Source organism: Aspergillus viridinutans, assembly GCF_018404265.1.
Source record: "Aspergillus viridinutans IFM 47045 DNA, scaffold_8, whole genome shotgun sequence".
Lineage (NCBI taxonomy): Eukaryota > Fungi > Ascomycota > Eurotiomycetes > Eurotiales > Aspergillaceae > Aspergillus > Aspergillus viridinutans.
This window is the reverse complement of record NW_025091224.1, coordinates 1304511-1317988: the sequence shown is the minus strand read 5'-3', so window position 1 is coordinate 1317988 and position 13478 is coordinate 1304511. Positions and strand designations below refer to the sequence as shown.

The 13478-nt window shown below is 45.2% G+C and overlaps 4 protein-coding genes and 1 non-coding gene across 5 annotated transcripts; 1 reads left to right on the top strand and 4 right to left on the bottom strand.

The window, feature by feature from the left end:
- Positions 1-3527: 3527 nt before the first annotated feature.
- Positions 3528-5504, bottom strand: Aspvir_009472 (GMC family oxidoreductase; the record flags this gene model as incomplete). The annotated part of the gene is made up of 6 exons (XM_043272615.1): positions 3528-3724; positions 3777-4380; positions 4427-4963; positions 5010-5226; positions 5276-5395; positions 5455-5504. The coding sequence occupies 6 exons, from the start codon at positions 5502-5504 to the stop codon at positions 3528-3530; spliced, it is 1725 nt and encodes a 574-aa protein (XP_043128550.1).
- A 2303-nt stretch (positions 5505-7807) lies between these two features.
- Aspvir_009471 (uncharacterized protein) lies at positions 7808-9259 on the top strand (the record flags this gene model as incomplete). The annotated part of the gene is made up of 8 exons (XM_043272614.1): positions 7808-7966; positions 8025-8052; positions 8100-8271; positions 8316-8452; positions 8507-8561; positions 8609-8674; positions 8724-8853; positions 8900-9259. 8 exons carry the CDS (start codon positions 7808-7810, stop codon positions 9257-9259), a joined length of 1107 nt encoding a protein of 368 aa, XP_043128549.1.
- A 375-nt stretch (positions 9260-9634) lies between these two features.
- Positions 9635-9706, bottom strand: Aspvir_009470. Its single transcript has one exon. It is a non-coding gene; the product is annotated as a tRNA-Cys (tRNA).
- Positions 9707-10344: 638 nt separating this feature from the next.
- On the bottom strand, positions 10345-11852 carry Aspvir_009469 (putative salicylate hydroxylase; the record flags this gene model as incomplete). The annotated part of the gene is made up of 6 exons (XM_043272613.1): positions 10345-10682; positions 10728-10837; positions 10882-10960; positions 11015-11076; positions 11130-11722; positions 11772-11852. The coding sequence occupies 6 exons, from the start codon at positions 11850-11852 to the stop codon at positions 10345-10347; spliced, it is 1263 nt and encodes a 420-aa protein (XP_043128548.1).
- Positions 11853-12253: 401 nt separating this feature from the next.
- Aspvir_009468 (ankyrin repeat domain-containing protein) lies at positions 12254-13147 on the bottom strand (the record flags this gene model as incomplete). Its single annotated transcript, XM_043272612.1, has 1 exon — positions 12254-13147. One exon carries the CDS (start codon positions 13145-13147, stop codon positions 12254-12256), a length of 894 nt encoding a protein of 297 aa, XP_043128547.1.
- Between the last annotated feature and the right edge of the window lie 331 nt (positions 13148-13478).

The window sequence follows — 13478 nt, the reverse complement described above, 5'->3', positions numbered from 1 at the left end:
TAGGCTATAAGGGTCTAAGAGTTAATCTTCTACTAGATAGTATTATTATCACTTACTTATTAGATAAAATAATTATTAGATATAGAGATATTATCTAGAATACCTACATTCTTCACCTTATAGGAAGTAACACTGCTATTAAGGCTAATAAGCTAGTTAAACTAATTAAGCTAGATATATTATTTAAGATATAGCTAATAGCATTCCCTTACTACCCTAAGAGAGGTGATAATTAACTATTCTCTTAGTAAGATCATATGCTGTAAGAAGATTGCAAGTGAGCTAAGTAAGAATTAGTAAAATCTTATTCTAATATTAAAACTTATATCTAGACTAGATAAGAGGTCCTAAGTAAGCAATATATGCTTATTTTAGATCTACTATATAATAATTATGCTGGTGTTCACACATTAAAGAAAGATAAGGTTAATTTAATAACTTAGTACTATTATTTTATGTATTTATTGATTCCTAATGTTATTTGTGTGTCTAAAATGGTTAACAGAATAGATATTAAGGGACTATTAATTCCCAAGCATGCCTATAAATCTTATATAGTAGCTAATGTAATGGTCTATAAGGGGTATATTACTATATCTCCTGTTAAGTAATATAGGGAATGTATCTTTATTAATATAGGTAGTAGCTATAATAATATGCTAGATAACTACATCACTAGAGCTTACTACTAGATGATTATTATAGATTAGTTTAATAGCTAGGTTATTATCTAATTACTTAAATATAGATATTAAGTGATGCTACTTATTAAGCTCTTTATTAAAGAAGAGGAGTGTGCAGGCATTAAGATATAGATTATTTATACTAATAATAGAGGAGAATTTGTTAAGAAAGAGAATTAAGCATAGGCTAGAGCTAAATCTATTAAATAGAAACTTATAGCACTATATGCTTATAGCCAGAATCTAGTTATAGAATATCTTATACACACTATTCTGATAAAGGTTCATGCTATCATTGATGATAAGACTATTCTATATAAACTATAGGGCAAAATTATAAAGGGAGTTATTCTAATTAAGAATATTTTACCTATTTAAGGTAAGAATATAACTCTATATAAAATATAATTTAGTAAATATCTAGATATTAGCTCTCTGCAGATCTTAGGTTTAGTTAGATATCTTATTATTATTAATAAAATTAAATCTAAGCAGGGTATTATAAAGATTAATCTATATACTATTTACTGCTATTTAGTTGGCTACACCAGCCTAGGCAAGTAATATATTATTTAGATACTAGTAACTAATAAAGTTAAATATACCTATAATATTATTTTTAAAGAAGGAAGTGATCCAGATCTCTATAGAGATCTAGATAATAATTATAGAAAATTTATTAATCTACTAGCCATTCCACCTACTGACCGCAATCTAAATGAGGTTATTAGTAATAATAATTTAGATTAAGATATTATTAAAGGCTAGGACCCTACTATATCTAATCTACCTAGACTGGAGGACAGCATTCCTATACTATAGATATATATAGATGTAGGTCCTAGCATTACTAAGGACACTAACTTCCTGCATAGAGGCCTCTTTAGTAAGCTAGTTAAGGACCTTCTAGAGTATTCCTAGCTAGAAGTAATTTAGCTTATGGAATAGGGGGTGCATTATATTAATACTAAGGCTATAGAAAAGTATATATAGAATTATATTATTATTAGGTATATATATATTAGTGATAATTATACTAATATTATTAAGCCTTCTTCCTTCTATGAGGTAATTAACTCTCCTAAAGCAGATAATTAGTAGAATATTATAAAAGTAAAAGTAGATAATCTTATTAAATAAGATATCTAGATGCTTAAGGCCCTGCCTACTAGCTATAAGGCTATTAAGGGGTGTTAGGTCTATAAGATTAAGATTAGTACTAATAATAAGATTATCTAATTTAAGATAAGATAGGTTACTAAAGGCTATACCTAGATACCTAGAGTAGATTTTAACTAGATATTTTTACCTACTATAAAGCTAGCTACTATCCACCTATTCTTCATGCTTATGGCTATCTTAGGCTATTATTATATTAAGGCAGATATCAAGCTTACATTCTTATAGGGTAAATTCTTTAATAGTAAAGTTATCTATATAAAATAACTATAAGATTTTAATAATAAATCTAGCTATATATGCTGACTATTACTTCCTTTATATAGATTAAAGTAATCTATATATACCTAGTATCTTATCTTCTATAGTAGAGTTACTAAGATTAGATTATAGCTATCTAAGATTAATAAATACCTCTTCTTTAATACCTATAGTGTGCTCCTTATCTTATATATTAATAATATAGAGATTACTAGACCTTCTAAGTAGATTGCTAAGGGGGTGTGTAAGGCTATTAGTAAACTATTTAATATTTTACTTATCAGCCTAGCTACCTATTATCTAGGCATGAAGATAGATCTAGATATTAAGAAAAGATAGGTTAAGCTATCTTAATATACTTACCTTTAATATCTTATTAATATATTTAATCTATATTTAGTTAAAACTATAGTAATGCCCATGGAAGAAGATGCTTAGCTAGTTAAATTAGATAAGCCTATTAAATATAATCTTAAACTTAAAAAGAGATATAGAGTAGGAGTTAGCTTAGTTATATATCTAATACTATAGACTAGGCTAGATACTACCTTTACTATTAGGAAGCTAGCTAGATATACTATAAATCCTAATAAATCATATCTTAAGCATCTTATTCATCTTATTTAATTCTTCTATTAGACCCTAGATATCAGAATCATCTATAAGCCTCATAACATAAAAGATATTATATGTAAGCTAGGCATTATTATTAGCTATATTAATATAGATTATATAGGATGTATTAATATATGCTATTTAACTACTAGATATATCTTTATATTTAATAATAGGCCTATCTTATAGGCTTCTAAGCTATAATTAGTTATCTCTTTATCTATATATAAGACTAAATATATTACTATTATTCATACTATAAAGGAAGCTATCTAGCTTACCTATCTCCTTAAAGATATTAGCTTTAATAGTATACACCCCATGCAGATTAATACTAATAGCTAGCCTACTATAGACCTAGCCTATAATGCTCAATTCCATGCACATAGTAAGTATATTAATATTAACTATCATTAGATCAGAGATATAATAGTTAAGAATCAGGTCTTCCTATAATATCTTTTAATAGATAAGATAATTATAGATCTTATGATAAAGCTGCTCAGTTATCTAAAGTTTAACTAATTCTTTAAGGTGCTGGGCTTAGCCTAGTAGAGTGCCATAAATAGTAGATCTTAATGCTATAATCATAGATTAACTGCCTAATTAGGAAGTGGCTATGACCTTATTAATTAAATCTGGGGGTGTATGGCTATACTTGGTATGGTGGAGATCTGATCACATGATCTTGCTCAGTAGAATAGCTCCTGCCACTGTATGATAGTAAACATAGATTTTACATACATAACAAATTAATGAAATATCTTCATATTCTGAACCTCTCTCTGCTCATTCTACAATCAACTCAGCACACTTCTCCCCAATGCCATATGCAGGCATCTGAGTATGTCCCCCATGCAGTGTAGGCATGGCACTGCAATCCGCAACCCGAAGGCCAACAACTCCCCTCACCCGCAGCTTGTTATCCAGCACCGCCATCGGATTGTCATCTTTGCCCATCGCGCATGTACCGGAAGCGTGATAGCCTATCTCGTTAGTTACGTGTGTGCGCACCAGTTTCGAGTACGGGTGACTTACAAGTCGTCGCATGCTCCTTGACGTACGGGATCCACTCCTCCCTCGTCTTGTACGTATGATGCTTGAGATTCGGCGGCCACGAGCCCTTGACGATATCCTTTGTTCCCGCACCGTTCATAACAATCTCATTGCCGAAGCGACACGCCTCTGTCAGCACGAGCAGATCCAGCGGCTCAGACAGATAGTTGCAGTCGATGACCGGGTTCTCCTTTGGATCCTTGGACTTGAGCGTCACCGTGCCGCGCGACTTGGGCGCAAACAGCTCGGCGATCATGGAAAAGGCGTGTTTGTGGTCGATGGGGAACTGGTTGTACTGCTTGGGACCGCCGTAGCACTCGGTCGTGAAGAACTCGATGTTGGGCTGTTTGGGGGTGAGGCCCATGGGGTCGCGGCCGGGTTGGCGGGTGGCTTCGCGCCAGAGCGGCTCGTCCTTTAGACGGTCGTCGATGCGGGCGAATGCGAAGGAGCCAAAGGGAAAGGTGGAGAGGAAGCCGGACTTGTGTTCTTTCCACTGCTGGTAGGTTTTGGCGAGGTTGTTGTCGTGGTAGACGTGGAAGTCGGTCGTGAGGCCTTCTTTTTCGGTTTCGTAGAACATGAATACGATCTGCGATGTGAGTGTCGTGTGTATGTGGGCGGAGGGATGGTCTTACCAGGTGGTCCATGAGGTTCTTGCCCACGCCGGGGAGATCAACTTGGCAGGGGATGCCGTGCTGCTCCAACTCCTGGCGAGCACCGATTCCAGAGCGCATGAGGATGGCGGGACTGCAGTACGCCCCTCCAGAGACGATGATTCCCTTTCGCGCGTGGAATGTGCGCGGCGTCCCATCTGCCAGCTGAGTGATGACGCTGGTGGCTCGGAGCCCATCGGGACCTTGTTCGAGCACGACGCGGTCGACGGTGGTGTCTGTCTGGATGGTCACATTATTGCGGTGATATTCCTTGGTGATGTAGTCCGCCGCAGTGGACCGAATGCCCATGTATACCGTTCGAGGCACGTGGCCGCATCCATGGGGTACGTCGCCGGTGCTGAACATGTCGTGGTGTAGAGGCAAACCCTGTGAAACGAAGGAATCCAACAGGAGATTGGCAATAGGGGCAAGGTCATGAGGCTCGGTGTGCAGTGGGCCGGAATACCCATGGCTCTTCTCGTCCGCTTTGAACCACGGCTTGGAGTGGAAGGTTTCGGCCTACGCAGTCAGTATATCTCAAACTACTCTCGTAATGAACAAATACCTTTCTCATGGCAGCAAAGAACTCCTCGCCACTCCAACCTTCCAGTCCCCAGTCATCGTAATCCTGCTTGGCACCTCGTATGCACAGTGTACCATTGCATCCGCTAGAACCGCCGAGGAACCGACCACGGCTCAGTTTCACCTGCCGATTGTCGACTCCAGGCATTGGGCTTGTGATTAGGTTCCAGTCGGTCTCCGAGTCAAAGTTATTTGACCATCTACAGGGAGTTAGCCATGAGGTAAAAGTTCACCCTGGTAATCACATACCCTCCGGCCATGTGTACATTTTCCAGGTCCCGATTGTGTTGTCCGGCTTCGATGACGAGGATTTTGATATCGGGATTCTCAGCAAGACGGCCTGCGACTACACAACCAGAGGTTCCTCCTCTGTAAATAGTGAGTTAGTGGCCACGAGTGGCATACCTGGTCCTGGGTGATATACTCACCCACAGATGATGTAGTCATATTCATTTTGCGTATCCACAATCGAGCCCATGATGCCGTCTGTCTGTCTGGAAATTGAGTTTGAGAAGAGTGTCAACGTCAGGCTGGAGTATCATCTTGTCGAAAAATCCCCCTTATTATGGTTGACAGGGTTCATATGCAAGAGGGGTAAAGGCGAAGCTAGGGTCTCTCGTGTCACCGCGCCATTCAGTTCTGCCACTCCTGAGTCTGTCCGACCATAATCCGAGGGGAAACTGCAGCATGTACGAGCAGGGTCGACTCTGAAGTTACTCGCATGTCGAGGAAAATGGTGCTGCTCCCGGAAAACCATACACCGTGTCCTGACCGTCGTGACGGCTGAACTCTATTGGCCTAATGGGCGAATATGGTCGTTTATAATGGTTTCTGATTGGATCTTTCTTGGGAAGCCTGGAAGCGTCGACGATCGTCTTCCTATGAACGGGTCAATAACCAGAGGGATGGGGGCCAGAACTGAGTTGGCAACAATACGGCATTCGGGGAGAAAGGAATTGGTCTCCAGATATCTAGTGTGTGTCAACTTCTGCATCATCCCTGCTGGCTTCCCCTTGGCGGGAGGAACCGGCGATCATTCCCATAGATAGAGTGACAGACAGACAGCTTGTGACACGTCGTCTTCCATGGAGTTCTATTCCTAGGTACAGATGGGATCATCAACCCAAGACGAAGTAGAAAAAGAAACGTTGTAGTGAATCGGACATCTGCAGAACACAACGCCAATGCATCATGCAGCTCTCAGCTCACACGTATGACAGGTCTCGGCATACGCCGTCCTCAAACTTCAACGGGCGTGACTAATACTGAGTCCTCTGGAAATCACCCCAGAAAATAGTGGATCGATCCGATGCGCCTTGGCCAAAGACGTCCGCTCCTCGACAGTGGCCGGCCGCTCTTTTACTCGTTCTGGTAAGCCGTTGTGCCTTGTGGCTTGGACACGAAAATAATAACAATGGGCCTACAGAGTATGTCTCATGCTGAGTCCACTTTCCGAGCTCCGAAGTGTCAATTTAGTAAATGCAATTTGTTCCTAGCGGGCTAGCACAGATGCCTAACCTGTTAGGAGTTAAAACATGGGGCCGGCCTTTTCCAATTTCTCTCACCTCATACGGAGCTATTCCGTACTGGAGTCTGGATAGGTAGCTTTTCGCTATGGACTGTTGGGGAAGCTTATGCCGCACTGGCCCAAGCCAATCAACTTTAAAAACGAGCCTGGGACATTACTTGAACTGTCATTAAGTCTAGTCTAGACTCTCTCCTTAGTTCTTTGTACCATTGTGTGTACGAAGAAGTAAGAATGCGATGCATTTCCTTACACAGAGAGAAGGCAATTACCACCACTCAGATGCCACAGATTGCTCGCCTTAAACATTTGCGGCTGGAAAGAACAAATTCTCCCATCGTGCAGGCTACCGTAAAAGCCTAGAAGCAGATATGGCGTTCTTAAAAGCAGCAACCGCCATAGCCTCGTATTTTCCATTGCCGGTCCCACATCAGCCAATACTATTTCACATGCTGCACCCAGGAATCCTAGATAAGCACAAAGTACGGACAGACAGTATGTTAGTTTCTCTAGACAGCACAATACCTAGAGCTCATGGCATAGCAGAGCAAATGGCTCGAACGTAGTGTGCGGCCTTGGAGCATCGACTTGTCAACAAAGGCATTCTTTGTGAACCCTAATACAGTTTTCATGAGTAATAACCCTGGTCAGGGGTGTGTTAGACTTTCAACGATCGCCGTCAGCCAAGGACTGGACAGAGGTCTAGAAGATAATGGTCAGCAAGCTTTAATGATCCATTGTAGTCTTATGGCACCATTGACCAAGATCCTGGAAGGTCCTCCCGCCAATCCAACAAGACATTGTCTCATGCCGAGACAGGACGTATGGGCGTCGACTAGACATCTTATTGTTATGTAGATCATTTCAACGAGTCCCCTTCTCTGCCGGCATTTTCCACTATTACGAGAGTTACCATAATTCTATCCATCCTAACCAGGGAACGAGAGCCACAGCTCTGGTTCGGAAGTCTGTAAACCTAGATGATCGTACTCCGAACCCAAATCCTGTCGATGGGTTTCCCCTGACGTGCACCTCCATGCCCTGGTGAAGACAAAGCTTGAAGATATTTTACCAGACGCAGATCCACTAACAATCCATGCTGGTGGACCAGTCAACTTCCTGCTGCATGAATGGCAAGCTCCATCCAAGACACCTTGCGCTGGTTCATTTAAGATACAGCATCCAAAACATCGGACATCGTACGATCCCTTGAAGCGTCCCACGTCCTGTTCTTGCTCATTGTTCAGTCTACCGAAATGGGACAGGCAACTCCGTTTCAGAAGGAGGCTTGGACGGAATACGGGATCGGGGTTCTCATCATTCTTGGTCGAATATTTGCACGATGGAAGGTGGTTGGAGTGAAGAACTGGCAGGGCGATGATTACTTTGCCATTGCCGCATTGCTCTTTTGGACCGTGGGTTCTCTCGTATCTTTGGCAGAATGAGACTCCATCCACTGACAGAGATATGCAGGCCGAACTCACCATGTTGGAACTCATTGGTACGTCGTCTCGACCGATCGCGATGGATAATCGGCTGACTGAACAGGCCAACATGGTGCCAACATTGGCCTCACTGATGCTCAGCGAGCCGCCATGACCCCAGAGCAGGTCGAGAGTCTTGTCATTGGCTCCAAATGCCTGCTTGCTGGATGGACCTGCTATGTGACCCTCATCTGGTGTCTCAAGGCCTGCATGCTGTTCTTCTACAACCGCTTGACGTATGTTTCCCGTCACCATCCAGACGAGATGCTAACCATAGTAGACTGGGTCTCATGCAGCAGAAGCTCGTCAAGATCAACGCTGTGGTGTGCCTGTGTTCCTATGTCGCGGTCATCTTCACCATCTTCTTCCACTGCTTCCCGATCCAGAAGCATTGGCAGATATACCCGGATCCAGGAGGTAGGCACCATCACTGGAATTCTGCATATGACGATGGGATCTGACTCCACATAGAACAATGCACTGTCGACCGAATCAACTACCTCGTCCTCGCCGTAACCAACGTCTCGTAAGTCGCATATAAGAAACCAAGCCACGAGAGACTAACCATCGCAGAACGGATGCCGTCCTTGTCTCGATTCCGATTCCCCTGCTAGCAAAAGTTCGATTAGCATTGCGCCGGTACGCACATCACTTTCTAGCCTGCAGACGCTGGCCCTAACAAAAACAGAAAACTCGTCATCGGCGTCCTCCTCTGCGGCGGTGTCTTCGTCATGTGCGCAGCCCTCCTCCGCTGCATTCTCTCCCTGCAGAGCATCAACAGCATCAACACCAGCACCATCTGGGCCATCCGCGAGACCGTACGCCCCCTTCCCTCACTTGCCTGAATGACAACTAACCAACCAGTTCGTCGCACTCATCGCCGTCAACGCCCCCTGCATCAAACCCCTCTTCAGCACCTCCGTCTGGCTCGGCTCCTCCAAGGACCTCTCCTCCAAGAACGTCCATCGCTACGGCGCAAGCGGCAGCTACTCCCTCTCCGTCTTCGGCAAATCCAAACCCGATCCCCTGGCGTCGAACATGAGTAAACTGGGCGATCACGCCAGCGACGAGTTCATCCTGCGCGAGCAGAGTCAGAGTGGGCCGACCTATGTGAACGATGTGAGTGGCGGTCATGGCCAGCACGTGGACGAAGAGTCGGGCAAGTTCTCCGAGGGAGGGATACAGGTTACTACTATGTATGAGGTGAAAACGGGGAGGGCTTAGGTGCATAGAAGGATGGACACTTTTTGGGTGGGATGTATATTACCGATACCAACTGGCCTCGGCGGCTCATTTCCTTTGTATGTTCATGTACGATGACTTTTGTTAGATATCTAGAGTGTAGATTCAATTTTCGGTCTTACAAGATATATGAGTATGAGTAGACCGTCTACGTTTCCCAAATGGACTGAGATTTATGTCTCATTTGGTAGATATATATGGGAGGCCGAAGGAACTGAGAGACTTTCACAATGCGAACCGGTCTTCAAGAATTTGCACCCACAGCAGATTAGAAAATGTGAGGCGGAAAATAATGGATTTAGATTAGAAAAAAGCTAAAGACAGGGAGTCAAAGTAAATCCTGTAGGGGAAAAAAAAAGGGCTAAGCGTGGATCGAACACGCGACCTTAAGATTTGCAATCTCACGCTCTACCACTGAGCTACCAGCCCTATTGGTTGATGAAACTTTATTAATTCTATACTAATAACTAGTGCTGCATCTCGACCGAAGAGCTGGATACTTGATTGCTCGCGAAGGTCCAGCTGCTGCCACGAAGGTTATTATATCCGCTCTATACATATTCACTTCAATCATGCAGAGGCTAAGGTATCGACCTAAGCTGAAGGTTTCTTTTCGGTAGAGGATATACATGTCAGTACGCCCCAATTGTACACAGTTCGAGCCATGCGTCACTGAATTGCAACCCGGGCTCAGACACCTTTTCTTATATTGACGCTGCCGCGAGGTATTTTCCATCTTGGGCAGCAACCTGCACCTTGCTGCTTAGTCCAAGACATTGTTGCGGGTCGTCAACTGGCCAACCTCAGCTTGACTATATGTGCAAGACACCTGCGTGGGAAGGCCCTTCTTGGTATGTTCCCTCATTATAAATATTAAGCACAATCATGAATCTAATAACAACAGATCTGCTTGTGAAGTCATAGTTCTATGAATATCAGAGACATGCTCCATCATATATGTATTGACTGTCTCTTCAATGCTTCCGAACTACATATATAAACCTACAGATATGTGCTCGTCCAAATCAGAGAATGCACACAACCGTATAGTGCATAGTCCAGAGTACTCAAACATCTGGCCTATCGCTCAGATACAACTCCAGCAGACGCCGACTCTCCTCCAGCACATCACAGCGAAAATTATACTCCATAAACTCCGGCGGCGAGGAAGGGATCTTGGCCCCTTCCGGCATATACCGCGCCGCGCGTTCCTTGACTTTCCACCCCTGTTCCTGTCCGGCATTGGAGAATATCGTTATTATAGACGCACGACTAACACGCACCTTTTCGAACAGCGCTAGACGATCCCGGATCTCGTCTTGGGTCGGGTGATCCGGCATGCGAGCGAAGATCTCTCCCAAGGCACCGCCGTCCTCGATCGCCTGGGCGCCGCCTTGGCCCTGGTCTGGAGCGGTAAGCTACTTGAAAAGGACGATGGGGAATGACGTACGAGGGAGCATTGGGTGTGCTGCGTCGCCGATCAGCACAAGGCGTCCGCGACTCCATTTTGGGATGGGATCGCGGTAGAGGAGCGGCCATCGTTTAACGCTTGTTGCTTTTCTGTGCTTGGTTAGCGCATGTTTTGGGATGATCAACGACCCTACTTGATAATTCTCAGAAGCGTCGGGTGGAAGTCGTGGAACTGAGCGAGAACGTCGCTGACGTCGGCGGACAAGGTCCAGTCTACCGCAGACGGTCAGTATTTGAATAATGAACGTGACAGATATGGATACTAACCTTCCTTTTGACCATCGCCATGCTCATGCAAATGAATACCCACAAAATTCTCAACTGTGTTACTGATCCTCATGAGTTGATGCGTACAATACTCAATGGTTGGGGAGAGCCTTACTCGGCGCACGAATACCAAACTAGTCGTCGCACACCCTCCGTAACGTATATCCTCATCAATCCATCCTCCAGAAGGTGCGCGGTCTCAGGATCCTGCTGGATATCCTCCGTCGGAATCAGAAACCGAAACGCAGCGGAGCCAGTAGCAACAGCCGGGGTAGCATGGCCGATGACCTGGTGCATGGCGGTAGTATGCACACCATCCGCGGCGACGACAAGATCCGCTCGATGAATTGACCCATCAGCCAAAGTGATCGACCCATTCTCAGCATCGAAGCCAACGACCTCAGATCGCAGGATGATCTCCACGGGGATTCCGGGCGCGTCGGGTGTGGTCGCCAGGCGTCGCAGTTCGGAGTGCAAGTCGACCCGATGAGCCAGATACCAGGGTGCACCATACGTCTTAACAAAGTGGGAGCAATCTACGCCGACGTTCGATGTGAGCGATGTTCCTGGTACCACCATCGTTCGAAGACCTGTCACAAGGCGAGCTCTCCTCGGGTCGAAACCCCAGTGTAAGAGGATCCGGGAGGCGTTTGGCTGGACATGGATTGCGGCACCGACTTCACGGAGGAACGAGGAGCGTTCGAATATCTGTCATGCTTAGTTCTTCTCAACTCAACCTGTTCTAACAGAGATTTACCTGCACCTTGTGGCCGGCACGACGGAGTCCAATCGCAGCCGCCAGTCCAGCGATTCCGCCGCCAACTATAATGACCTTCATCTGTGAGTATCGAGGATCTCGGGGTATAATTTAAACTACGTATGGAGTTAAGCAATGGACAGTTCGGTGTCGGTTTGCAGAAATGGCGGGGCAAGGGTCGATGAATCACCTCCAGTTCACCGACTGAACAAGGGGGAGACGCATATTTCATGCATCAAACCCTTGCCTGACAGCGAATCAAGATTAGATCATCCCTGCATATGCATCAAAGTTCAGGTATTAAGACGATTACGTGGATAGCGGTGATACAAGATGAAGCTACGCTAAAGAATCGAGATATGCTTTCAAACTGGATATGACATTGGCACAGACAACAGACAGACGATATGGAAGAGCCCACGAGTCAACAAAACAACCAGTCAATGCAAACAGGATTATACTCCAAGAGAAAACAAACACAACTACTCTTTGTCCGTAAGCAAATCCACCAAAGCCTGGTTACCATACCGCTGTGCCAGACTGGCCGCAGTCTCACCCGCATCATTGACAAGCGCTGGATCAGCACCACGCGAGAGGAGAAAGACAACAATTTCCGGAAAGCGATTGCAAGCCGCAGCTTTTATGAGGGGCGTCGTACCCTCCACTGTCCTCTCATTGATAGTCCCCGGCGACCGAACAGCAATCCACTTCAGAAACTCCAGATCGGTGGCACATTCCGCCGCCGCATGCCAGGCCGTCTCGCCCGAGTCGCCATGAACGAACGCAGCCAGATCGATCCCATCAGCCAATAGCAGCTCCGCCAGACGGGCGTCGCAGAATTTGCATAGCGCGTACACGGCGTCGTCAGACAATCTCCGCTGCTTGCTGGGGATGTGTCGAACGCGGTCCCACAAATGTTGAAAGATCGATGCATCCCAGGTCGCGGCGAGAGAGAGGAAGGCGCCGTCTTCGGAGTCATTGCTGGCGCCTATGCGTCCGCAAAGGTCCTCAGGGGAAGAAGTGTCGATGAGGTAGCGCGAGATGCGTTCGGCTTTGGAGGCGAGAGCCAGTCCGAGGAGCTTCCAGCCACTGCGGCTGTAGTGCTGGAGGTTGAGGCCGGTGTCGACGAGACATTTCAGGGTTTTGACGCGGTCGTACCTGATAATGTCGGTGATGGGATCTGATGAGTGGTCGGTTAGTTTTTTGAAGGCTTTCGCGCTTGGGACGGTATAGATGTTGTAGTTAATGAAGCGTTTCTGCACAATGTCTTTGGCATGGGGCGCGAGCTCACCGTCTGACTCAATGATCTTCCATAGTTCTGGGGTCTCAAGGTACTTCAGACTGGCAGGGGAGATTTTGTACAGCTCTGATGACATTTTCAAGGTTCGAAAGGGAATCACACAATAGGTTTGGAGGGAGGGAGATTGAATTGGATGGAGTAGATGCAAGTTCCGTCGCCTTGATAGACATGGGGTTTTATAGGGCTCTCCATTCGTTGTCTTAGATATGGCATCATCTGCCTGAGTGCCATTACCTCTGAGCATGAGACAGTTGCGGCATTACGTTGGCACCGGCGATGTGCGACAGTCATGAATTATAGGGGAATACAATGCATTGTTTCACCCTCCTTTGTCTCCCGACACATGGTAGAACAACAATGCATTGTACTCTAAAACTAGATGCACTGGGAGAGAGACATATCGAGTC